This window comes from Lonchura striata, chromosome Z (genome assembly GCF_046129695.1).
Source record: "Lonchura striata isolate bLonStr1 chromosome Z, bLonStr1.mat, whole genome shotgun sequence".
Classification (NCBI taxonomy): domain Eukaryota; kingdom Metazoa; phylum Chordata; class Aves; order Passeriformes; family Estrildidae; genus Lonchura; species Lonchura striata.
Window position 1 is genome coordinate 28,105,910 of NC_134642.1, and position 25,964 is coordinate 28,131,873.

Consider the following 25,964-nt stretch of genomic DNA (forward strand, 5'->3'; position numbering starts at 1 on the left):
TTCTGTAATTTTGCACTTCTGTAGGGCGGTGCCTGAGCCGGCGGCAGCTCTGCGCTCCTTCCTGCGCGGCCGCTCCTCCCTCCCCGAGATGGCGGCCCTGGCTGTAAACAAGGCCGGGCCGGAGAGTGGCCGCGGGCCTGCTGGTGGCGGTCGCGGCCCGGCGGGCGCTGCGGTGAAGGTGAGGCGGCGGCTCGGCCAGCTCCTGCGGCGGGCGGGCTGTGCCCGCCCGGGACGCGGCGCGGGAGGCCTGTGGTACAGGATGTCCCCCTGGCGTGCCGGGCTTATGGATTGGTTTTGGGTTTTTTTTCTTTCTGTATGACCATCAGTTTTGCTTTTTGTTTATAGCCTGAGATGTTCCGGACCTCAACTGTTTGCTCGCACTAGCTCGGTGCTGCGTTTGTAGCTTGCTGAGTGGCTCACTTGGTATGACTGACCTCTTTACGAGCATCAGCTGCGAGGGAAAACTCTACTGGCCAACACTCTGCTCTGGCAGATCTTGCAGGCCGCTTCCTTTTCCTGCGAGGATGTTTCTTCTGGTTGTGCCTCTTGACCAATAGACTTGTTTTGTGGCACTGTATTAAATGAAGTGGGTAGGAACTAGTGGTGGTCAGGCAGGATGCTGAGGAGTTAAAATGTTTTGTTTGTGTCTAATTATTTATTTACTTTTTAAAAATCAATAGTATGATCGTTATATGTGTGCATATAAAGCAAAATTACTGACTCAGTTTATGTACTGTGATTGCATGAATGTCTTTAAAATAAATTGTCATGTAGCTTCCTGTGTGAAGTTTTGCTTTTTTATTAGCTTAAAACCAAATATGGTCTTTTACCTTACAGGTTCTTGAGTGTGGGGTCTGTGAAGATGTATTTTCTCTGCAAGGGGACAAAGTTCCCCGTCTGCTTTTGTGTGGTCATACTGTCTGCCATGACTGTCTTACCCGGCTTCCCCTTCATGGCAGAGCAGTTCGTTGTCCTTTTGATCGACAAGTTACTGAACTAGGTAAGGAAATAGAAGTTTGATATTCTTGAAACCTTACAGTCAAGGATATCTGGAACATAATGCTTGACATAGATTCTTAGTGCTCCACTTAGTGACAATTCCAAGTAATGAATGTGCAGTAAGGAAAAGAAAGAACAGATTTTGCCTTTTTGTTCTTGAACCTAGAATTGCACTCTTTATATCTGGACATCTTCTTGTACACCTGTATTTACAAAGGGACTAACTCCGTTTAATGTTGTTGTGTAAGGATTCCTGAAGTATGAGTATTAGTTTCCTATTGTCCTAAACACTAAACTTATGTAATTGAATAGGTAAATTTTTGACAGACATTTACCTGAATTCATGGTGAAGTGATATAGAGGGAAGGATTAGTGATAACAAACCTGGTTTTTACAATGTTATTGACTTCTATGCATGCATTATTAGTAGTGGCAGGCTATTAACAGGAATTCCCCTACTCTAAGAATGTCTGAATATGTTACTTGAAAGTATAAGAGAAAGATTTTTTTATTACAGTGAAAGTTTATTTTAGGCAAAAGATGACATGTGCATATAATTCCTTCAGAATAAGAATTGTGAAGTCCACATGGCGTTATAGAGAAGACAAGTTATCAGAGGAAGCTGTAACAAAAAGAACTTGTTAATAGAACTGGTTCCAGCAGTTTTGAATAGCACTGGAGGAAAAAGGAGTCTCTTGAAAGGAAAATCTTTAGAAAAGGGCATCTCTAATCTCATAAACCATGAAAGAAATGTTTAAGTATCAAATTCACTTGTCTTTGAAGTACAAGAATCTGCTAGTTATATTAAGGCACTCTGCAGGATGTTTTTGTGAAGACAGAAATCAGGAAAAGAAATATCAGTCTCATATGAAAGAGGGGTTTGTTTTTTGGATGAGGGAGATGGTAAAGTATGAGAGTTATGAATGATTGCCAGTCTAGTAGAGTGGTTAAGAGTAATGGTTTGTTTAGCTTCTCATCTATGACCGTACAGCTGCACAAGTTTTCTTAAACTATGCTTTAGAGGTAGACTCTTAAGAGTATGACAGTCCTGTTGTTATGAAACATTTTTGTCCAAGACCACTGCTTTTTTTCTTGTGATGGGGAACTTTTTGCTTCTTCTTTTTATTATGCAATTTTTCTCAGGCATCTGAAAGGATCCTATCATATTTTTTCAGTGTGTTTCATGTTTGATGAAAATAAAGCTTTACTGAAACTTACAGATTTTTTCATCTTTCTGATAAGTTTTTGGTGAAATGTTATTAAACCTCCAAGTCCCCTACAGTCAGAAAGAAGGATGGAATGCTTCAGGATCTTTATATATTGAGGAGTTGATAAATTGAGTTGCATCCTGCTGTCTAACACTAGAAAGAAGAAGGATGCACTGTGATCAACAGCTGTTCACAAAAGTAATTGGTAGAAAATCTTATCCAAACAGCTTGAAAATAAAAATACTTCTGTGAATGAAAGTTCTACCTGGTGATCTGAGGGAGCGGGAGGTCATAGGCACTTTTAGTCTTTCCATGTCAAACACCCTTGAGATATATTACTGGTTGTAGGATATAAAACTAAGAAGTTTTGTGGAGTGCAGCTCACCATGGTCCCTCTTTGAGATATCTATACATTTTCTACCTTGCTTTAATCATCTAGTAGTTGCTGGTATTGGTTAAATTTGCTGCAGTTGTAGTTTGGTTTTGTTCTAGAGCTTAGGAGTAGGGAGGGACAACTCAGGGCCCAGAGGAGCTTTTCATATATCCCTCCCCTCTGTTTGAGGACATGAGAAAATGAACTCCATGTTCACCCTATAGTAATTCTACAATTTAATGTGTTTAATAAAATAGTGTTCTCTAGTCTCAGAGAGTTGTTTAGTATCTAAATCTTGATTATACAACCACTGCCAAGAGAACATTATATTGAAAGAAAAGCTGTAAAATTAGGACATAAAGCTACCTGTACTGAACACAGTTTCTTAATCAGTAACTGTGGATTTTATGGGGACTTTTAGTTGCTCTTACTATTAAAGCACTTAATACTATATTCATCCAAGTTTTCCTAAGTAATCTTAGTAGCTTTTTGAAATAAATACTGGGGGATGTGTATATGGGTGGATGTAGCTATATTTTTTTGGAGCTGGACTCGGTTTAAATATACAGTGCTGTCTCTTTTTTTCTGTATATAATTGTATATGAAGGCAGGGTTAGAAGTACTTTGTGAATCAGGATTTTTGGAAATATGTGTTCTGCAACTGAAAATTGAAACATTGTTTACATGCTTAGCAAAATTTTCTATTAGTTCACCTAGAATAGAATAGAGTCCTGTTACAAGAGAAAATATTTTGTAATGAACAAATAGGACTATAGCCTGCCTAAACTGTTCTGCATTGCAGAAGAGACAAAATGTTGGTTTTTGGTGGGTTTTTAAAGAATTCTTTAATGAAGTTGTCTGTGATTAATCTTCTAATGGAAAATATTAAATTAGTATGTACATGCTGAAGGTATATCAACTGTTGTCTTTAATTGGATTAACATTTTTTTAAACAGAAAGGTGCAATAGAACAGTTTGTTTCATTTTAAACTTTTGAAATAATATATTCTGGAGAGTGTAGATTCAGACAGTTTATGAGGGGGAAAATCCAATAAATGATGTTCATAGAAAAAGAGGCTTCTATCAAAGATTTTCCTTGAAGTTTGTTGATTTGGGAGAAAAGGCAAATAATTTCTTGCAAATTGTTTTCTCTCTTCCTGTCTCTCACTGGTTATTTTTGGCTGGTGGTTTTTTGTTTGCTTGTTGGGGAGTTTGTTTGTTTGCTTCTGCTGGGTTCTGGGTTTTTTTTTTTTTAATTAATATGTGGACCACAGTATTTTTAGGAAAAATCCTGTGATATTACCGCTTTGGAGTTTCTCTCTATCTACATTACTGCTGAGCTGAAATTATCTTCTATAATTAAAACTTGTTCACAAGATATGCAGGTGATGGCATCCTTCATGGAATCCATCTGACTGGCGTTGCTTACATTTACACATGCCTTTGCTAGTGTTTGAGTGCCAAGCTGAAGCTTAAAACTGCTGTGCAAGAAAATGCAGTTAAGCATTTAGACAAAAATTCTTCCTTTATCCCTTCCATTATTTATAATAGTTTTGCAGTCAAGCCTTATGCTTCTGAAATTGACATTTGTATTGTTAGCTGGAGTCAGTCTTAATATCTTTGGTCTGTCACTATCTCATTCCTGGCTGGCACATTTTCTGCTATTCATGTCTTATTCTTTTGAGATGACAGTCAGAATGTGTAATGATTTTTCTAATGGGCACAAACATTCTTTGTAGGCACAAGGATGAGATTGCTAGACTCTCTTACATTTGTGATCATAGCAGAACTTGAGGTGAGGTCCAAGAGAGTAAATGGATGTATTTACAGAACTCATCTTTTAATGATTTTAAATATAAAATAAACACTTGGTCAGTTGTGTTGAAAATGTGTGTGTCGGGTACCTAAAAATTGTATGGGTAGATTTAAAGTAAAAAGGAGCAAAGTCCCATTTGTGCAAATATGTAAACTTTATGATAGATACCAGTGAAATGAGACATGACTTTTTTATGAGAATGCATACTTATGACAAGGTAATCAACCTACCTAATGAGGGGAAGCCAGTTGAGTACTGTCTCTCACAGTGTGGTGCTGGACAGAATGTCCAGCACACGGGTGGATAAACACATCAGGTGATGGGAGAGCAGCTGGTCACAGGTCAGGCACAAGGGGTTACAGTGAGTGGGGTGACATCAGAGTGGTGACCTGTCACTAGGGGTGCTCCACGGGGCTCTACCTTAGACTCTCTGCTCTTTGACATCTTCTTAAGTGATTGGGTGCAGGACTGGGAGGGATGCAAAGTTCACAGTGACACAAAACTGGGAGGAGCTGTTGACTCTGGCCAGGAGGCCCTGCAGAGAGGTCTGGGCAATTCCCAACCATCAAGGATAAGGGAAGGTGCTGGGTTTTGCTCCTGGGGTGGAGCAGCCCTGGATGTACAGACAGCCTGGGGAATGAGAGGCTGGACAGCAGTGCCATGGAAAGGGCCTTGGGGTTCTGGTCCATGGCAAGTTGAACATGGGCCAGCAGTGCCCTGGCAGCCAGGAGGGCCACCCTTGTCCTGTGGGCATCAGGGACAGCATCGCCAGCCGGGCAAGGGAGGGATTATCCTGCTCTGCTCTGCTCTGCCCTGGGGCAGCCTCACCTCGAGTGCTGGGGGCAGTTCTGGGTGCTGCAGGATAAGGACGGTACTGGAGAGTGTCCAGTGAGGGCGTGGAGGCAGTGAAGGGCCTCGAGGGGAAGCTGTGTGAGGAGAGGCTGAGGTCACTTGGTCTGTTCAGCCTGGAGGAGACTGAGGGGAGATCTCACTGCTGTCTGCAACTTCCTCATGAGGGGAAGAGGAGGGGCAGACATCAATCTCTTCTCTTTAGTGAACAGTAAGAGAACCCAATTTGCCTGAAGTTGTGTTGGTGGGGTTTAGATTGGATATTAGGAAAAGGTTCTTCACCCAGAGGGTGGCTGGGCACTGGAACAGGCTCCCCAGAAAAGTAGTCGCAGCACCAAGTCTGCCAGGGTTCAGGACATCCTGAGGATGGAGGATGAAGTTTGGAGGGTGCTTTCAGGCAAACATTGTGGTCATTGGGAATGGCCTGTGGGGGGCCAGGAGTTGGACTCAGTGATCCTTGTGGGTGTCTTCCAACTCAAGATTATTCTGTGATTTTATATTTTATAAGGTGCTTGCTTATTATGAATTCTGTTTCAGTAAGTTAAAAGTTAGTATGTAAGCTTTGCTTGTTTTTATAGCTGTGACCAAGATGGACATGTTATACTGCTTCTACTTGTATTATCAAGTCTCATGATACATAATAGAAAGAATGAGAGAGCCATGTATCTTTGTTTCTCATGAAATCTTAGAATTATGAACAAAACAATAACTACATAATAGCTACTGACTTTTCTGATCTTCTTTGTTACAATTCAGTAAATTAGTTTCATTTTGACTTTCTCTTCACTGCTAGACATGGAACAGAATGAACATTATTAAAATCACATATAATATTCTAAACTGAGAAGAGTACTTCGCAGTGTCTAGGGTTTTTGTGAAAAACACTAAAACCTGTGAAAGGGAAGACTTTGTAAGAAGCTCTGTAATGATTGAATAGCTTGTTCCTCTAGCCTTACCCAGTGTTTGCCTAAAGGCTAAGACAATGTTTGCTTAAAGACTAGGAACTGTAATCTCTTACTTAAGTAGGTTTATCCTTTTGGTATATGTACATCCATTTATACTGGACTATTAATGGCTGTCTGGATTACTGGCTAATCTGAAAATAGAAGGTGCGTGTTAGTATCAGCACTCATTATATTGCTGTGTTGTTAATGTGATTATTTTGTATGCTGTAGAAGCTGAAGGTTGTGCACAGTTAGTTGTGGCAAGGTGCTAAACACCCTAGAAAGGAAAGACATAGCCACTTTCCAGTGCTTTGTTTTTGCAAGTTAGTCTGTCTAGATACATATTTAGCAAATTCAGACCTTTTAGAAACTGTTTTGATGTAAATTAAATTCTGAAAGTGTATATCATGTTCTATATTTCTTCAGCTGGTAATAAGAGGCGATTCTTCCTTGTTCTGTGTTATGGAACAAACAGCGATTTTGCTAGGTGTGCTCAACCTAAAAAATTACTAAGTTCTGAGGTCAGAATATATCAAAGCAGATGACTTTGCTGGCTTAGCGTAATTTTGGAGGGACAGAACATACCTTCTGTAAACTCCTTCAAGATCTGTGATAAATAAAAGTAAAAATATTTTGTTTGTTTGTTTGCAGCTTATTTTATGGGGAGCACTGATCTTAGATTGGGTGTTGGCAATGTAGTGCCTTTCTGTAGCAGAGAATGCTTCCACCACGGAACTGATAACTGCAAAGGTCACTGACTTTAAAAGCACTGACTTTTTAAAGCACCTTGTTTTATATCTAAATTCAGTTAGATAGCACTAGTTAGCACTAATTACTGACTAGTGATTCCATAGGCCCATTTCTGCAAGCAATAAATGCATGGTCTTTACTGGTAAACATGCTTTTTTAAAACAGGTTTTCAGTGTTGTTTTATACTCACTGGGAGTGTTGGAGCATAAAATAGTTTAAAATGTTCCCATTTATAGCTATAGGAAAACAGTATCATCCATTTCTTGCCTTTAATCTGTGAGGCACATAAATTCTCAGTAACCAAATTTGAAATAGGATATTACAGTCTATAGTCTAAACTGTGAGGAAGATGGACTAGGGAAAAAAAGTTTCATGAAGTTAAAGTGGAAGCTACATAAAACAATGTGGTTGCCAACTGGATATTTCTCGTAACTGTGTAGTTGTTGTCCGTCTAGTCATTTAGAGCTGCACTTTCATTCCAATGATAAATCACGATCCTGGAGTGTCGAATAAATGTCCATATTGAAGAAGTAAAACTTCATGTCTGTATAAGATCAGTAGGATGACGCTGAATTGCAGAAGGATGAAAGGCACATATTCCAGCAAGACTGCCACAGGGCAGAATACTTTAGGAGTTTGGAAATAACATGGGACAACTGGAGAATTCAAGTAGTCTAGACTCTCTGGGGAAACACATGGGAATATTGTTTCCTTGAGTTCATGTAGATAGCTGATGTGTCATGTGCACAAACTGAAATGCAGAAGTTTTGTCTGAATATAAAGAAACAATTTTGACTGTAAGAGTAACCAGGCCCTGCCACACATTGCCCAGAGAAGTGATAGCACTCCCTCCTTGGAGATCTTCAGAAGATGCCTGGTTGTGGTCCTGGGCAACCAGCTCTAGGTGACCTTGGCAAAGTGATGAAGAGGACCCTTCTAATGTCAACAATTTTGTGATTTTGTTATGGTTAAAAAATAAATATTCAGTGCTCAAAGATGATGCTGGATCTCATGAGCCACCTTTTCCTTGCAACAGAGAAAATGTCATTAAATTTATGACAGAGTGGAAAAAAAGTCAAGGGATGGCAATTCCTTGAAGAAGGAACCACTAGGATTCTTACAGTTACCTATATAGTTACCATTTAGCAGCAGTTATTTGGATGCAGTTCTGATTTTTCTTCTCATCTCATTGCCTCATGTTAACTTCTGCAAAATAAGGGTCATGCAGGAGTAAACATGTATTTCTGCTTTGCACTAGGCAGTATGAGTGATCTTCTATTTTATCAAATAGTGTAGTACCTTGGGTTTTGTTTTTGAATATTGTTTTAACTCTTACTTAGATTTTGCTGGCATGAGGTCTGCAATTGGTGTTGCATCTTGTGATACAGGGAATAAAGTTTCTCAGTAGGGAATTCTTCATGACTTCTGTTAGTAGGGTAGAAGTGTTCACTATACCTCTGAAAACAATACTTTTTATGATCTGCAGTATTTAAGTGTGTTCCTTCTATTCTTTAGTTGTTAGTATTTTTACTAAGTTTCATTCTAAATTTTTAATAATCTTGGTATCTTTTAGTAGGGAAGATCTGTTTAAAAATAGCTCAATGATCAAAGGAAAGAAGAAGATGGAGTGAGCTTGCAGAAAAAATGCTAGTTGTATCTCACTTTGTTAATATTAATGTAGTTGATGTGCTCTTAATATTTGTCTGAATCTCAGCTGTGGTTTATGGAATTTCTCAAACCTGTATGTGCTTGAGATTTTTCTTCCTATGCTCCCCTTTATTTCTTTGTCAAAAATAGGAGATTCTGGTGTCTGGGGATTGAAAAAGAACTTTGCTTTGTTGGAACTCTTGGAACGGTTACAGAATGGACCTACTGGGCAGTATTGGACAGCTGAAGAAGGCATTGGTCTGTCTGGAGAGGTATGGAGTTCTAAACAAAAAAAAAAGTTACATTTGCTAGAATTTATCTCTAAATAGAAAAAAGATTGAAAACCTGTTCTTTGCCAAATGTAATTTCACCAATAATGCTGTTCTTTTCTTCCAGTATCTAGTATTAAGGCTTCAATAATTGTTCATAATTAAATGCTAATTTGTACTTGGCTAAAGCAGAAAATTAACTGTTATTAATAAACACGCATACTATTTCACCCCCTTTTTATGCCTTTAGGATTTTTAGAAAAGGTTACTCATTTTGATACATTAGTTTTAGTCATATAAGCACAGTTTCCTGAAACTCCTTAGGAATTCTTCCTAAAGACTTCAACTATTCTTGTCAATAGTTGCCTTTTATAGTAATTTTATTATATCATGTAGTACTTCATTATCAAAAGTGGTTACTTTTATCATTTCAGTATTAACAGCAGGTATGCAACATATCTTGCAGTACCATTCTAGATGTAGATAACTTTCCTAAGTGCTCACTTGACTGTTGGTGTTTTGTTTTCCTGTAACTAATACTTTGTTCTGTAATATCTGCTTTGGAGGAAGTTTTCAGACTCAGATTTATTTTCTCCTCCAAAACCTTTACAACTTGCACTAAAGCTTTGATTTATAAAATCATTAAATACTTTAAACATGTGTTTTCAAAAACTTCATTGAAAACGTATAATCAAGCTTCAAAGTAGTCCAAATATTTATTAGGGTATAACGTTTAAAGAAAGCCTGTATTGTTGATAAGTCTTCTGATTTTTCCTCCACTATTGGGATTAAATGTTAACCACTTTAGTTTTGCCTGGTTTTCATTGTTAGAGTATCATTCGTTGCGATGAAGATGAAGCCCATGTTGCATCCGTGTATTGCACTGTTTGTGCCACTCACCTGTGTGCAGACTGTTCCCAGCTTACTCATTCTACTAAGACTCTGGCGAAGCACAGGCGTGTACCTCTTGCTGACAAGCCTCACGAGAAGACGATGTGCTCCCAACACCAAGTGCATGCCATTGAGTTTGTTTGTTTAGAAGAGGGCTGTCAGGCGAGTCCTCTCATGTGTTGTGTCTGCAAAGAATATGGGAAGCATCAAGGTCATAAGGTACTGCTAGTAGTTAATTTCTAGTCATGCCATGGGGTGGCTTGCATAATCATTTATCCAAATAAAGTATAAAAGATTGTCAAGAAAGGAGGATCGATTCTTGATGTGTTCATCCCATTCTTTAATTTTCCCTTTCTGTCAGACAGGTAAAATAAAGAAAAGAATTCTAATGATTCAATGAATTACTTGTGTGTATATATCTATGAAGAAGGACAGCCCCTTTATCTGCTGCTTTTCTGAATTTTTCATTACATTGGGCCACCATTTTAAAAGCTGTTTTCATAATGCAGACACTAAATACACATCACATCACTGGTGCAATCTAAGTATCCTTCTTTTTTTATAATAAATTATAATAAACAGCCAAGTTTTTTGTTTACTTGTGTAATTGCTAGATGTCTGAGTTAGTTTCAGCATTATCTGTAAGTCCTGACTGTATTGCAAGGTGGTTTTAAGTTCTTCTTTGGATTTACTATACATATATATGTAAATATATGCCCATATACTTGCGCATGTATATTAAATATGTAGTAAAGTAGAAAATATTATTAAGGATGATGATTATGATTGATGTTTAATATGTTGCTTTTAATTAATAGCATTCTGTCTTGGAACCAGAAGCGAACCAGATTCGTGCATCCATTTTAGACATGGCTCACTGTATAAGAACTTTCACAGAAGAAATCTCAGATTATTCCAGAAAATTAGTTGGAATTGTTCAGCATATAGAAGGAGGAGAACAAATAGTTGAAGATGGAGTTGGAATGGCCCATACTGAACATGTATGCTTTTAAAAAAACTTTATTTCCCCCATATGCACAGATTATTGGCTTTTCTGTAATAACTGGGATAAGGACTTTCTTTGAAAATTATTGAGTAGGTTTTATAGAGCAAGACTTTAAGGTCTTCTATCTAGCAAGTCAGTATTGAGGCTTAGGTCAGCAAATAGAAGGGAACTTGTGTGTTACAATGTTTTTAGGCTATATGAAAATATGGAGGCAGTGGGAAAAGTTGTATGACTCCTAGTGTACAGACTTTGTATGTTCTCGGGTGGTAAATACTATTGAGGCTTTTTTCCCTGGTCATTTTTAGTGAGGTGTCTATAAATGCAGATGAGCTACATGATTATAGGACTAGCTTCTAGAAATGTTTTGATATTATTCAGGAGGTCTTATGAGCCCTAACTGGGACTTGAATTGTGATGTAGCCAAACATATGTGAAAATAAATTAGAATCTAGAAAAAAATCTAAAATTTGCTTTTGGAATCAACTGGTGTCCTTAATCTCTTGATTCTCCTTGATGCAACACTCTAGGTACCAGGAACTGCAGAGAATGCGCGCTCATGTGTCAGAGCCTATTTTTCTGATCTTCATGAAACCCTTTGTCGTCAGGAGGAAATGGCTCTTAGTGTTGTTGATGCTCATGTGAGAGAGAAGTTGATTTGGCTTAGGCAACAGCAAGAAGATATGACCATTCTCCTGTCACAGGTTTCAACAGCTTGCCTTCACTGTGAAAAGACTTTGCAACAGGTACGTTGGCAAGTGAGCTGTAGCATATGGCAAAATACATGGAAGTACAAATTAATTTTAGACTACAAAAAAAGAGATTAGATTGTATTCTGCATTATTTTCTTAGGAGATTAAATCAATCATGGTCTAACATGAGATTTAAGTATTCATTACGAGGGAGTGTTATCCAAAGATAATCAGTACAAAAGCGTAGAGTCCTCCAGTTACTGGAAACCCTGTGGCATGATTTTTTTCTGGAGTACTTTCTGATATTTGTGAGGTTAGTGGGAAGGCAAGTCAAGACAAGAAGCAAAAAAAAAACAAAAAACTACAGTATATATTGGAAAGATTTTACAGTTGCAATTATAAGTATAGGTGTTTGAAGCTAGTTGTTGTAGATGGCTGGTAGGAAAATATGTTTTAGGATTAAATTGCTTTCAGTAGCACTTGTAACATGGGTAATTCAACATCTTAAGTGTATGAAGAAAGTGGCTGTGTGAGAGTTTCTGACTGTTCTCTTATTCATTCAGTTTAATGATAGGAAAATGTAAATAGTATGTGTAGCAAATAGTAAACTGAGTATAAGAAACTACTTCATGAATGTGTTATTTGTAGTTCTTTTTTCCAGATTTGTTTAGAGCTTTTGTTTGGTTGCGTAGTCAGGTTTAACTGTACAAATGTCCTGATCATGAGTGGGTGGATATTAATATTTTCCTACTAAGTGTGTTGCTATATGCTGCAAAACAGTTGCTTTGTTCCGTCTGTTTAAATGATATATGAAATATAAATGTTATTTATATGTTACATTGTTGTTATTGTTTCTTAAATTTATATTACACCTAGGTGGCTCATAAAGAAAGTTTGTTGTTTTTTTTATAAACCTGCAGAACTACGTAGTATCTATTAGCATTAAGGAAACCTGTTAAGATACTCATATTTGTTTTGCAATTTTAAATAAATCTATTTTGTAAATGTTAATTTCTTAAAGTAGAGTATTTCTATTTAAAATGCATTCTTTCTAGCAATCATTTTTATATTGTATTTGGGGTAGTTTTAAATAAATTACAAATGGAAAGTCATGCTTTTGTTTTCTTTGTCTGTTTAGGATGACTGCAGAGTAGTGTTGGCCAAACAGGAAATTACAAGATTATTAGAGACATTACAGAAACAGCAGCAGCAGTTTACAGAACTTGCAGATCATGTCCAACTGGATGCTAGCATACCTGTCACTTTTACAAAGGTATTCTTAATCTCATGGAAGTACCATTATCCACTTTATGAAGTCCCAAATCTAATGTAAGATAAAGGAGGAATAATAGATATACATTATTGTGCTGTATTTATTACAACAAGTTGAGGCAATTCAGTATCAGAGCCACATTGTCTTACCACATGATGAGTGCAATCTGGTATTTGAGCAACAAACCACCGTGCTGCCATAATAAGGGTGGGAAGTGTTCTTTGGACACTGACCATATCAGTAACTTTGTTTGAACATGACCTGTTTTCTTTTAAAAAAGTTGGATAGCATTTGTGAGTTCTAGAAACACCTTTCTTTGGAAACATACCTGATTATTTCCTGGAGATTGCTCACCTGTTTTAAATGGAATACTACTATTATAACTTTCAGTTTATAATGTTAAAAAAATTATTTCAGTTCATTAAACAGTCATTTGTTTTGCAGTTTCTTGGTTTTCACTCATAGCTTAACTTATTCATAATTTATCTTCTAAGTAGGTTTGGGTTTTATTGCTTCAATATAATTTCAGTACCACTTCAATTGAAAGGGGTGAAACTCTTCGAAGTATAATAATGGTACTTCTGTTTGGTGTATTTACATGTTATTTATTATTAATGATGCTTTCCTCGTAGGAAAGTAAATAAGTTTGAAACTCAAGGAACAAGAAGTACTTTGATATATAGGGTTTTTTCATTCTGAATAGGAGAAGGAGGATCTATTGTGGCTGAGACAAAAAAGAGAATTTAACTGTAGCTGTTGAAACATTTACTGTAAGGAAATTAATGCTTCCATAGAGATTCTATGTCAGTTCTTGCTGACTTGAGAAATTAAATTTCTTCAAAATAATTGATTTTGTAACTGCTGGTCTCTTTCCTATTCAGCAGAGACCAGAACTGGTAGGGCCAAGGAAACCTCTTCTGCAAACCCTCATTATTCCATGAATGAAGCAGTAATCACATTTCACAGATGAACAATTGCGAGTCAGAGGGGTATTTTGAATGTCTGGCTTTAGCTTTCAGAGCTATTTATCTGACTTGGAGTATTTCGGTTGTGGATTTCTGAGCATTTGGAAAGAGAATGATAGGAGCTAACTAACGTGTTACAGGAGGCCTAAAATAGGCTTGGGGGACCCAGAAGTCTTGGTTTTGTCTTGTAACAATTTGTATTTTTATGAAGTCTTCCAAAGGTTAATTTCTGAAATTCAAAGGTGCTAATGCAAGTGCAATTTTTCACAAAAACAGCAACAACCATGAAAAAGTAAGGTGAAAGTAATTCCTTCAGCCTCTTACTTTTTGTTTACTCAAATTTGATAAAGCTTAATGTTCTCTTTCTTGACAATGTATTTTTAGATTACTGTTATGCTGATGGCCACTGTTGTGGCTTGCAGTGAGGCTTGTACATAAAAGATCTGGACTTGGCAACAGATATCAGGCAGAAATAAAATCTTCGGATAAAAAACTGTAAACTGTTATTATATTACTGGAAAGGTCTCTCTCACAAGCTGGCATACACTGAAGGCTACATCCATTATAAAATGAAAAAAAGCATTTCAGACAGTACCAGATCAGAGAAACATTTAATGTCAAATGAAAGTTGTGGAGGTTTAAGGAAGGGAGGAAGAAGTCCTTTCCATTCTTGAAAGTTAGTAAATTTTACCTATACTTTTTAGTTTCACTGATTACACAAACAAACAGGCATAGTGCCATTTCCTTTTTCTAAACTAGCTAGGGAAATGCCACATACAAAGCTCTGAAGAGTGGATTTGGATAATTCTCCTCAGTCAGGAACATGATCCTTATTTAAAGATAGTTTTCTGTTAAATGAATGCTGTGGCTGTAGAATATTATATACAAGAAATGCATTTGGTCATCATGAATATGTGTATGTGCATGCTGCAGAGAGAGAAAACTATTAAGGAAGCAGTGCCTGACACTGACAGATAAATTCTCATTATGATGTTAAACTAATTGTGGGCAGCTGACCCTTACTTAAATCAAGACTATCTGAGAAGACACTGTTCTTTCGGAGGAAAGCACTTTAAGATACCATTAAGTAAACCTGTACAGAGAGCTTTTGTCTCATCAAATTTCTTGAAAGAAGTCAAGGATAAAAAAGTGAAGAGATCATAGTTGTGGATTTTTCTTGTGCACTTTCTGCATTGAGATTTAAGAAAACAAGTTTTACTTTAACAGAAGTCTAAGATTACCTGTTTTTAAGTATGCACCTGCCAGAAATACAGACACAAAGGGGTTTTATTCATCATTTTAAAGCAACATTTTAGTTAAAGGTGCTGATACAATTACAAGGAGAGACTTTTTTTATGTCAATTTCTAGCTGTGATCATGAATAGTCGGTTATTACTGACTTTTTGTTTGCAGATGCTACACAGTTTCCTGAATAGCAGCTTTGCTTGCAATGTTTTTTTGAAGTGACACAACTACTAGTGCAAAAAGTGGAAATTTGGTATCCATCACATTTTCATTCCTTCTGAGAGAATACAAATGGCCTGAGAACAGCCTGTTTTAAGCTTTTTTTAAACATTAGAAAAGGAAACTGCAAGAGGCTGGCTAAATTTGACAGCATCACTCATTTCCTTCATTTCCCTGATGATTTAAGTTGTACTGCCTCTGCCCTCCAGCCATGGGAGCTGTTGAGGTGACCAGTACTTCTGCTGGAGCTGTGAGAGGATTGTCAGACTGGCTCACTGTCAGCAAGCTCTGCCCATAGCCAGGGTACTGCCTCCTGCAACAAACCTGTGAACTGAGCAGCTCTATCCAAAGCTGCTGCATTTCCTTCTTCCTTTCAGGTGCAGAAAAGAACTGGGGAGATTCACTGACAGAAATACTGGATAAAGTCAGAACTGAAGTTTGAGTGAGAAAAGAGTGCTGGAGACATGGCATTTTTTAGGTTCTTCAGAGCCTTCTGCATACTTTGTGGGTTTTTTTTCTCTGTACCTTTACTGTTGATGTGCAAAAATCTGCCCACAAGTTATTCGTTTCCAGATTGACATAATCCATTCTGATAATTGTGTTGTGTTGCAGTGTTGTCAGTGAGTTTCAGCTCTGACTCCAAACATCTAGAACTTTGACAGTGTTTATTAAAAAGCAGTTAAGTCTTAATGTTTTATTTTCCAGATCTCAAGTAGTCTTTTCGTTGTGGATCGTCTGCCTTGTGTAATAGTAGCACTGAGCCTGCTGAGCTTATGCAAGTTTATTTCACAGATTAAAATAATTTATTTCATACTGAATAGGTAGTGTGTGAAGTTCTATGATAAGGAACATCTGGGCCCATTTAGGTTTCAAGCAGCAAGTAAACAATTTCACATGTGAATAATGCATCAAGATCTGCTGGTTGAAGAAACTTCACAGTTGGCTTAGGAAATCCATGAGCTGCAAGCTGTTAAGCACAGGGAAGTTATTTAGGACTGTTATCACTATGTACTTTCCTTATTTCTTACTTTTATGTCCATCTTTGCCTAGTTTCAGACAGCATATTTGGTGAGATGAAGCTTTGATCTGGCTTTTATACTTACAGTCATGATATTGTTGACATTTGGATTGTGGTAGTTGCATAATTATATTTTAAAATTTTTCTTAGAAAGCAGTTTCTCAAGGTATTTTTATTCTCTTCCAGGATTGTGATAGCATAAGGCCACTGAATTGTATTGATTATTCTGAAAGTATGCTACTTCTCTGATGACAGAAGGGAGAATCCAGTTGCTTGTCATGATGACAATATATCCAGATACATAATGGATCCTGTGTGTATATGGAAAGATAAATAGTTAGATATGTCACATGATGTGATATAGATGTTTATATGTCCTGTAACACTGGCAGCATGTTGGTCTTTTGCCAAGAGATGTTGCACTCCGTAGTATTTCTTCTGTAAGAAGAAATAAGAGGCTGTGTGAAGTAGGGCACAGTGCTGTCTGGATTTTGAAAGAAAACAAATATACTGCCACATAGTTCTGGTGATTGAAACCCTGGCATTGCATCAAGATAGCAATTCTAGGTACTTTAAAATGTGTTTCAGGAGTATATACTAATCTCAGTTTATGTGTTTATTTTAGAATTTATGCTTTGCCATTTGATCACATTGTCAGTGTCATCTTCTTCAATACTCAACATTAGCTTGGTGTAAACTACAAATAAGGAAGTTGATTGTCATTTCTTGTTTCCAAGCAAGACTTGGAGGATTTTGTTTGCTTTTGTCTAGTATTTCAGATTACTGCTTAGTGCTAGTAATGTTGCTGTTGCAGAAGATTGGAAGAGGCTTAGGGTGAAGAAGTAAAGCTATGGAACCTCCAGCAGGGAAGTAGTTCTCTAGGTGGAGGTATTAATAAAGTGGGGGGGAAAAAGAGTTTCCTAGTCAGAGAACTCTTAATTAATTGCCATAAACAATTACTCACATAGTCTCAGCCAGGAATGATGGAAGAATTTGAAATTTTATGAAATACAGACATACTGTCATGAAACTGGCTGACTTTCTAAAAGACATGTAGGAACTGAGGTCAGGGAGAAGTTACAGGTTTACTACAGACATTAGCAGATTTTTTTGTTTCTATTATTGCTGGAAGTGATTGATGGTTGTGCTTTGTACTTTTGGAGACCATCCATTTAATCACTTTAGAAATGGTGACAAAATACATGTTTTAAACATAAGGATTTTCTAGATTAAATTTCCAAAATTTGCTGTTGTTATTAAAACATAGTATTCTGTTTCTTCCAGGACAACAGGGTACATATTGGACCAAAAATGGAAATTCGGGTTGTTACTTTAGGACTAGATGGAGCTGGCAAAACAACTATTTTGTTTAAGTTAAAGCAAGATGAATTCATGCAGCCAATTCCAACAATAGGTTAGTAGCTACAATTTAAATGTTATGACTTCTATGAATGTTTGATTTATCTTCTGATTTTGGTTATTTTATGTTCATACAGAGCAGGAATGTAAAACTTAAATATTTTTGTTTCAGGTTTTAACGTTGAAACAGTAGAATACAAGAATTTAAAATTTACTATTTGGGATGTAGGAGGAAAGCACAAATTGAGGCCTTTGTGGAAACATTATTATCTCAATACACAAGGTAATACTGATATAGCTCTTAAAATGCATATTGTCTTCTAGCTTGTGTTTCAAAGCCAGACAGATTATTAATAGAAATAATTTATGACAGTAGAAAATTGTTCATCTAATGCAAAGTACAGCTGTTAGATTCATGAGCTAATAAATTTTAATCTGGTTGGTCCAAATGTCTACTGCGTGATAAAGGTGCATTCTCCATAAATCCATCAGACAGTTCATGGGGCCAAACAAAATTAGAATTTGTTCAACTGGTTCTAGCTGACAACAGACAAAGTACAGCATCCCAAAGTCTGCATAGTGAGAAGCAGTACTTGTCAGGTATGAAATATAAATAGCACTTGAAAATACTCAGCTTTTAGAAGCCTTTAGATAGCAACTTAAAAAATTCTACCAAGTTCTGTAACTTCTGACTTGCTTTTGCAGTGTAGTATCTGATTATAGACTAGATTGTTGAGTCTGAAAACACTGATGAACTTAAAAATTTGTGCTGTTGTTTTGTAAATCCTCCATAGGTTTTTCCCAGTTCAGAAAGAAGTTACCCTTGATTGATTCATTCGCAGTTATCTAAAATACTTAGGAATTACAAATGCCAGCTCATGTGCTCCATTTTATGCCTTATTTCAGCCTTAAATGCAAATTTTAACATTTTAAATTATTCATATTTTCAAACTTATAAAAATTGTGTTTTGGGATTTCTGTCGTCCTCCTTAAACATACTGTGTGAAGTAGCATGGAATCATGCCTGCCTTGGAACTGCATGTTGGAGAGAAAGCTAAGCAGTTACCCTGGTATATAACTGCAGTAGATTATTTTTCATCACAAACCCCTTGATTTTAAATTCTGTCTTCTAGCTCTGCCCCCTTAACTATCCAATCTTTCTGGCATCTTAGTTACTTTCTAGTGGATAGTAAAATCTAATGCTGCTATGTCGGGTTCTTGGCCTTCTTTGGATTGTGTAGTCTGCAGTTGAAGCAAGCCATGCTGATTTGGCTGAACCTGTGAATATTACAGCCCATTAAGAGAAACTGAGACAGCCATATGGGAGTTAATGGAGTATAAATGGATCAAGAAATGGTTTAAACTGAGATACTTAATCCATGCATAGTAAATCTGGTTTTAGATGTAAGTAGTTAAAATACTATGGCCTTTATATTAGACTAGGAAAAAAAATTAGAGATTTTTTCTCTGTTTTAGGATGAATTCTAGACTTCTGTTTAAAATACAGAAGTCTTTATGGAATTTCTCAGTTGTCCTGGATTTCAAATTGAAGTTGTGTACTGCTGAGAAACTTCACATTGAAGCTTCTGGAAAAAAAGAGTAGTGTAAACTGAAAGCTATTTTTGCAGTTTATATATGAATGTGTGTAAAACTTTTCTCTTCTTCTTTCATAGCGGTGGTCTTTGTTGTCGATAGCAGTCACAGAGACAGGGTCAGTGAAGCGTACAGTGAACTTGCAAAATTATTAACAGAGAAGGAATTGCGGGATGCCTTGCTCTTGATCTTTGCTAATAAACAGGTACTTGTGATTTGGTTTTACTCTCTTTTCCTCAGCTCGTCTATCAAATGCCAACCTTCTGAACCCTCTGCTGTGGGTAGGGAGTGCTAATGTGGAAAGCATAAAATGCAGATATTTTCCTTATGTGTAATGCTGGTCGAGTAAATGTTGGTGCTAAGCGTGCTTAGTAGATTGATCAACTAGAGGGTTTTTTATGGTAGCAAGTAGTAAATGCTTAACTGTTTGATTTGTCTTTTGTGTTTGAAGATCTGTTATGTGATCTTTAGCTTCAGTCTAAGCCAATAAAATGGCTTCAAATATAATACAGAAGAATAATTCAGTCTTTGTATCTGATTCTCTTGCAGGATGTAGCAGGTGCTCTTCCAGTGGAAGAAATCACAGAACTGTTGAGTCTCCACAAACTCTGCTGTGGCCGTAGCTGGTATATTCAGGGTTGCGATGCCCGAAGTGGTACAGGACTTTATGAAGGATTGGACTGGCTTTCAAGGCAGCTAGTGGCTGCTGGTGTCCTGGATGTGGCTTAGCTTTACATCAGCTGCAATTTAATGTTGTAGCTTATGGTTTGGTTTTGTTTGCACATTATAAGGTGTTGTCACCAGGTCTGCTCCCTGAAGAGGGGATTTTCTTTAAGTTTGTGGTTACTAAAAAATGTAAACCTTCATCCTAGATTGGTTAGTTGGTTCAGTAAACTTGTGTCATTATAGTGATTTGGAAGGTTGATACATCTACATTTAGTGGCAATGGAAGAGTGTTTCAAGGATGCCTTGAAATTCCTTTTTGAGATATTGTTAAAATTTAAATTTTTTCCCTGATAAAATATGCATTAGGTTTCATGTAATAGTTATAACACGATTCTAGTAGTTAATTGGTATTATAAAAATTCTGAGTAGTTTAGAAATACTTTCCCATGAAGCTATTCTAACATCCATCTCAAGTTAATTAGAATACCGAGCTCTATTAGTTAGAGATAAATGGTGCTACTCATCAATATCAAAAGAATCCATAAATATAAAGGTGGCATTGAAACTTACATGCAGCTACACCATGTAAAGAAAATGCTTCCCTTATTATTTATTAACCTCCTTGTTTGTTACGAGAACTGCAGCATAACTGCACAAAGAAAGTTCAGAATGGAGAAAAGTGTTGCATAGCAAAGGGGCTGTGGCATTATTTAGCATCTTGTTTTATATCTTGGGGGCAGGGGTTAGTTGAGTTTTTCACACTGAATTAATTATGAACATACTATGGTGATGCTGAGGTGAAAGTGTTTTGTGCATACTTGGGGATATAATCTGCTTTTAGAGATTAAGTTTATTCCTGAAGAAGTTAAATTAAATTTTAAAAAAACAACTTCTTAAAGAAGTAGTGTGGTGTAATGTCAGTCCAGCTGTGTTCTTTTATGTAGCCAGATTAAGGTAGTGGCCTTGAAATATTCAATAACACAATGTAAAACCAGTGAACACTAAATTATAAGTCTTTAAAAGGTAATTAAATTTTCAGTTTTTACTGTATCTTCTACATGGAATTGTCACCAGTGCCTCTATTTTAGAAGATTATTCATTCACAAACCCATGAAATATGGGTGTAGTGCTGTTTAAATTCAGAGAAGGTTGCAATGACCTAGTGGTACCTCTTTTTCTGCTGAACATGCATCTTTTCAGACAATATGATCTGTCTGGTATGCGCACCAGATCTTCTTTCCTTTTCTATAAGTCCATGGCCACTGCCAACTGAAGAAGCTATGCCATGGACCCTCTTCATGTTGGTAGAGGAGCTACGACTCTGAGCAGTAGATCAAAACTCTGTATAGGAACTTTTCTTACTGGAGTAGAGGTGAATCAGGAGAACTAAATAGTGCAAGTGACCAGTGTTGTTTCACAGATGTGGAGTTATTTTTGCCATGCTGAAAAATGTTTACCTGTGAGAGCTCTGAACCTCACCTAGCAAAGAAAGTGTATCCCATTATCTGTGGCTTTCCTTTCATTGTATTATTAGGAATTTTATGTTGTTTTCCTACTACATACCTTAGGTAAAGCCAAGAATGTATAAACAAATAATTTAGTAAATTTGCACTTTTCTTCTAGAGGAAGCAGTTAATGTAACTGCTTCCTTATTATGACACTTGTAGTATTCTTCTCACTTAAGTTTCAGGTAAATTATGTTAAATGCAGCTTCAGATTCAGCAGGTCTAATGATGTAAGTAATACCTGAAGGAACACTAAGCTTTAAAGTAGTTTAATGTTTGTGAAGTGGTCTTCAATGCCTACACGTGTACAGGTAGGCAGAGTATTTAGTCTTTCTTTAGACAACCTGATAAATTTGGAAATTGTTTATAATGGAGTGAAAGGTGGGGTTTTTGCACATACCAAACTTAAAATTGTTCATTCTTCCCAGCCTGTAACTTCTTGCACAGTACACAGTGGGTGACTGTTATTTGAGCATTTGCTTAGCCTGTGCTGCAGAGCAGCCCCTGACCTGGTGTAGGGCTGACTGTCCCTTCACAGCTCTTTTTGAAATACGAACAAGTTCTGCTAAGTATGGTAGATATCTTTTCTTGTAATATTTTTAACAGAAGATATGCATTCTTTAGAAGAATCCTGATTTAGTTTCATTTTAGCTGGCTTAGGTTTCAGTTACACATGCTGCTCAGTATAGTTATAATTCAAAATGTTCAAGGTGACTGGTTGGTATTTTATGTAACATTAAATTTGAGGAGAGAGGAAAAATTCTCACTCATGCATATTTTCAAGTTCAAGTGATTGCTTATGACACATGGAATGCTGCCATGAAAGTGTTTTTAAATTGAATTTATTTAAGATGACTTGAAGTAAATGTGAAAGTGTTGCATTTGTCTGTGAACTCTTCAGTGTAGAGTACACTAAGAGGTTTATTTGTATTATACATTAATACAACATATAAATGGCTTCAGTTATAAATTTAGGCTTGTTTCATCAGTTTTACTGAACTTTAGTTTTTAGTGTACTGACTTATGAAATATGTAATTGGAATATTTCTTGAACTAGAACTTATTAAAGCATTGCTAACTGTTTAGAAAGACTGAATTAACTTTTCAAAGGATCTTGATGTAATTTTGAAATTTAGTAAATGCAACATCCAGTGACTGTGTTGTGGCTTTTTTTAAAAGAACCTCATCTCAAAAATAGTATGTCTGTGCTAACTGAACAGTCATGTTTTAATCACTGTTTCTGTATTCTGTCTTCAGAATTACTGTGGACTAGGAGGGTCTGGTTCTGAGAGTGTTGAGTAGATGTGAATCTTAGGTACAGATTTCTTTTCATAGGAGAAATTTGTGAGCTGCTGCAATTTGCATTGCTCAGAAAATAATTCCTTTTCAATAAAATATGTAAAACCTTGAGAACTAATTTTAATAAACTTGCCTTTTTGTTTTGTTTTCTAAGGTCCTCTGAGAATAGAGGTGTGCTACATTTAGCTTCCTGTGTAATTTTTGTTACTGATCCTGTATCTCACTGAAGATAAACTTTCTGATGGTAGCAGCAGCTTTTGAGGAAATATATTTGGTTATCATGCATCATACCTCAATTCATAAATGCAGTTACCAGAACTGTAAACTCCCAAGTCTTTCATGAGCACAGTGGTGTTAGGTGAACATAAACAGCCATGATCAGTTACTGTTTATAGAGTAGATTCAACTAAGCAGCATAGTAACAAGACCCTATTGAACCAGATTCACAACAGCTTGAGAAGTTGTCTGAGCTTTCAGTGTGAGCCTGCTGTTTGTGAACAGAGAAAAATGCATGAGTGATGTGATGTGTGGAAGCTGTCTTGGGCAAAGTGATCACAAAAGGAGTTTTTGAGTCTTGGAGAAGTAAGGGTAGGTGTCAGCAGCTCTGCCACCTTAGACTTGAAGAGGGCAGACTAGGGCCTGTTTAGGAAACTAGTTGAAAGAGTCCTATAGGAGGTAGTCCTTAAGGGCAATGGAGTCCAGGAAGGCAGAAGGAATTACTAGCTAGATGTGCAGGAGCAGGGTCTCCCCAGGTGCTGAAAAATGAGTCGGTGGGAAAGGAAGTCAGCCTGTCTCAACAGAAAGCTCTGGTTGGAACATGGGGAGAGAAATTTTATAACCTCTGGAAGAAAGGGCAGGCTATTTTGGTTTGAAAGTAAAACCAGTGAGAGACTCTAAGTCAGAAATACAATTTATTAGGAAAAGGAAAAAAAACCCCAAATACATGCAAAAATTCAAAAGAAAAACCACTGACAGAGCCAGAATACCACCTGACACCCTCCTGGTCAGGATATTGGTAGCAGTCTAAATTGGAATGGCTGTAGTCCTCCTGGAGTGGCAGATGTGGTACTGTTGGAGCAGTGATCATGTAGAAAGATGTAGTCTTCCTCTGAAGGTCCACTTGAAAGACCCAGCTGTTTCTGTGGGAATCCAGTGGAAAGGCTGAGTCTAGTGTCTCAAATCTCAGATTATATCCAGGAGGAATGCTTGGCTCCTCCCTCTGGGTGGAGCAGCTCACAATGGGATGCTGTAACTTTTATCGGTCATGCAGTGACATTCGATGGCCATTAACAGCAAATGTCTCCCCAGGGGAAGGATTGGTTTGTGGAAGAGATAAAGAAAACTGCCCAATTAACAGAAGATAACTGCCACACCTCTAACAGATGGCAAATAGAATACATCCTGCCTTGCAATCTAGGACAGCAACTCAGTAGGACCACAAGGATGATATGAGGTTATGCAGGGAGAATATCAGAAGGGCCAAAGCCCAGCTAGAATTTGCTCTGAATACTGGTGAAAAAGACAACAAAAAATGTTTTTGCAAATACATGAGCAACAAAATGGCCAGTGAGAATTTTCATCCTTGCAGAGGGCAACTGACAAAGGAAAAAATAAAAGCTGAAGTACTTCATGCTTTCTTTGTCTCAGCTTTTAACAGTAAGACTAGTTATCCTCAGAGTATCAAGTCCCCTGAAGTGCAAGCTAGGGATGAGGAACAAAACGAAGTGGTCATAATTTAGGAAGAAATGGCTAGTACTTGCTAGACCACTTAGCTGCAAGTCTGTGGGACCAGATGGGATCCACCGAGGTTACTGATGAAACTGATTGGAAGAGCTTTAAATAATTTTAAGGCACCATGAAGACAATTCAAATCATTTACCAACAGTCCTGGCTGATGGGGGAGGTGACTACAAATTGGCAACTGTAACAGCTATCTACAAGAAGGGTCAGAAGATGGATCTAGGGAACTACAGGTCAGCCTAACCTTGATCCTGAAAATCATAGAGCAGCTCATCCCAGGTGCCATCATGTGTAAAACAGTCAGGGTTTTGGGGCCCAGCCAGCACAGATATGTGAAATGCAGGTCTTGCTTGACAAACCTGATCCCTTTCTATGGCAGTGTGACACACTTAGTGGATGAAAAGTCTGTGGATGTTGTCTGCTCGGACTTTACTAAAGCTTTTGACACTGTCACCCATCGCATTCCCCTGGAGATACCGGCTGCTTGTGGCTTGGACAGGTACACAGTTCATGGGTTAAAAACTCTCAGGATGGCTGGGCCCCAAGCGTGGTGGTGAATGGAGTTAGTTTCCTCCAGCTGGTGGCTGCTTACAGATGGTGGTACCTGGAGTTTACCACTGGAACCAGCACTGTGTAATACCACTGGGTATTGCTGATCAGGTCCACCTTCAGTTAAGTTCATGTATGACACCAAGGGGTTATTGATCTGCTGGAGGGCAGGAAGGCTCTGCAGAGGATCTGGGCAGGCTGGATCATGGGCTGAGGCCAATGGTGTGAGGTTCTACAAGGCCCAGTGCTGGGTCCTGCCCTTGGATCACAACAGCCCCAGGCAGCTCCACAGGCTGGGACAGAGTGGCTGGAAAGGACCTGGGGGTGCTGGTGACAGTGGCTGGACATGAGCCAGGGTGTGCCCAGGTGGCCAAGAAGGCCAATGGCATCCTGGCCTGGATCAGCAATGGTGTGGCAGCAGGACCAGGATAGGGACTGGGCACTGGTGAGGCCACACCTCAAATCCTGTGTTCAGTGCTGGGCCCTCAGTTCAGAAGGGATATTGAGATGCTGGCAAAGGGTCTGGAGCACAAGTCCTGTGAGGAGCAGCAGAGAAGAAAAGGAGGCTCAGGGAAGATCTTATCAATCTCTACAACTGCCTAGAAGAAAGATGTAGCCAAGTCAGTGTTGGTCTCTTCTCCCAGCTAACTAATGACAGGACAAGAGGAAATAGCCTCAGATTACCATTGGACATCAGGAAAAATTTAATCACTGAATTGGGGTCAGGTATTGGAATAGAGCACCCACTGAAGTGGTGGAGTCACCATCCCTGGAAGAGTTCAAAAAACATATAGATGACATACCTGGGGACATTGTTTAATGGTAAAGATGGTAGTGTTGCTAGGTTAACATTTGACTTACTGACCTTACCAGTTTTTTTCAGCCTTAAAGATTTTGTTCTGTAACTCCATCAGAAACGGCTGATGCAAAGCTTAGTTCAGATGATGATTACAGTTTAAAATAAAGTATTTCAGTAGAAGCAGTAATGTTTGTAGGATGTTGGCTAAAAATGAAGCCAGAAAAGAATACTCACTAGGCTAAAATAAAGAGAAAGCAAACACGAAAGAAAAAAATCACTGGAAAAACCAAACA

General features: G+C 37.7%; 1 protein-coding gene across 2 annotated transcripts; it reads left to right on the forward strand.

The window, feature by feature from the left end:
* Nucleotides 1–40: 40 nt before the first annotated feature.
* TRIM23 (tripartite motif containing 23) lies at nucleotides 41–22,701 on the forward strand. Of its 2 annotated transcripts, XM_031507276.2 has the most exons (12): nucleotides 156–178; nucleotides 346–536; nucleotides 838–1,000; nucleotides 8,737–8,858; nucleotides 9,687–9,965; nucleotides 10,565–10,747; nucleotides 11,280–11,495; nucleotides 12,580–12,714; nucleotides 17,446–17,575; nucleotides 17,693–17,803; nucleotides 19,194–19,318; nucleotides 19,663–22,701. In XM_031507276.2, the coding sequence occupies exons 2-12, from the start codon at nucleotides 426–428 to the stop codon at nucleotides 19,840–19,842; spliced, it is 1,755 nt and encodes a 584-aa protein (XP_031363136.1). In that variant the 5' UTR covers nucleotides 156–178; nucleotides 346–425; the 3' UTR covers nucleotides 19,843–22,701. The 2 variants fall into 2 exon arrangements, with proteins under 2 accessions (XP_021390059.1, XP_031363136.1); XM_021534384.3 differs by lacking the exon at nucleotides 346–536 and having other exon boundaries at nucleotides 41–178.
* Nucleotides 22,702–25,964: the final 3,263 nt, after the last annotated feature.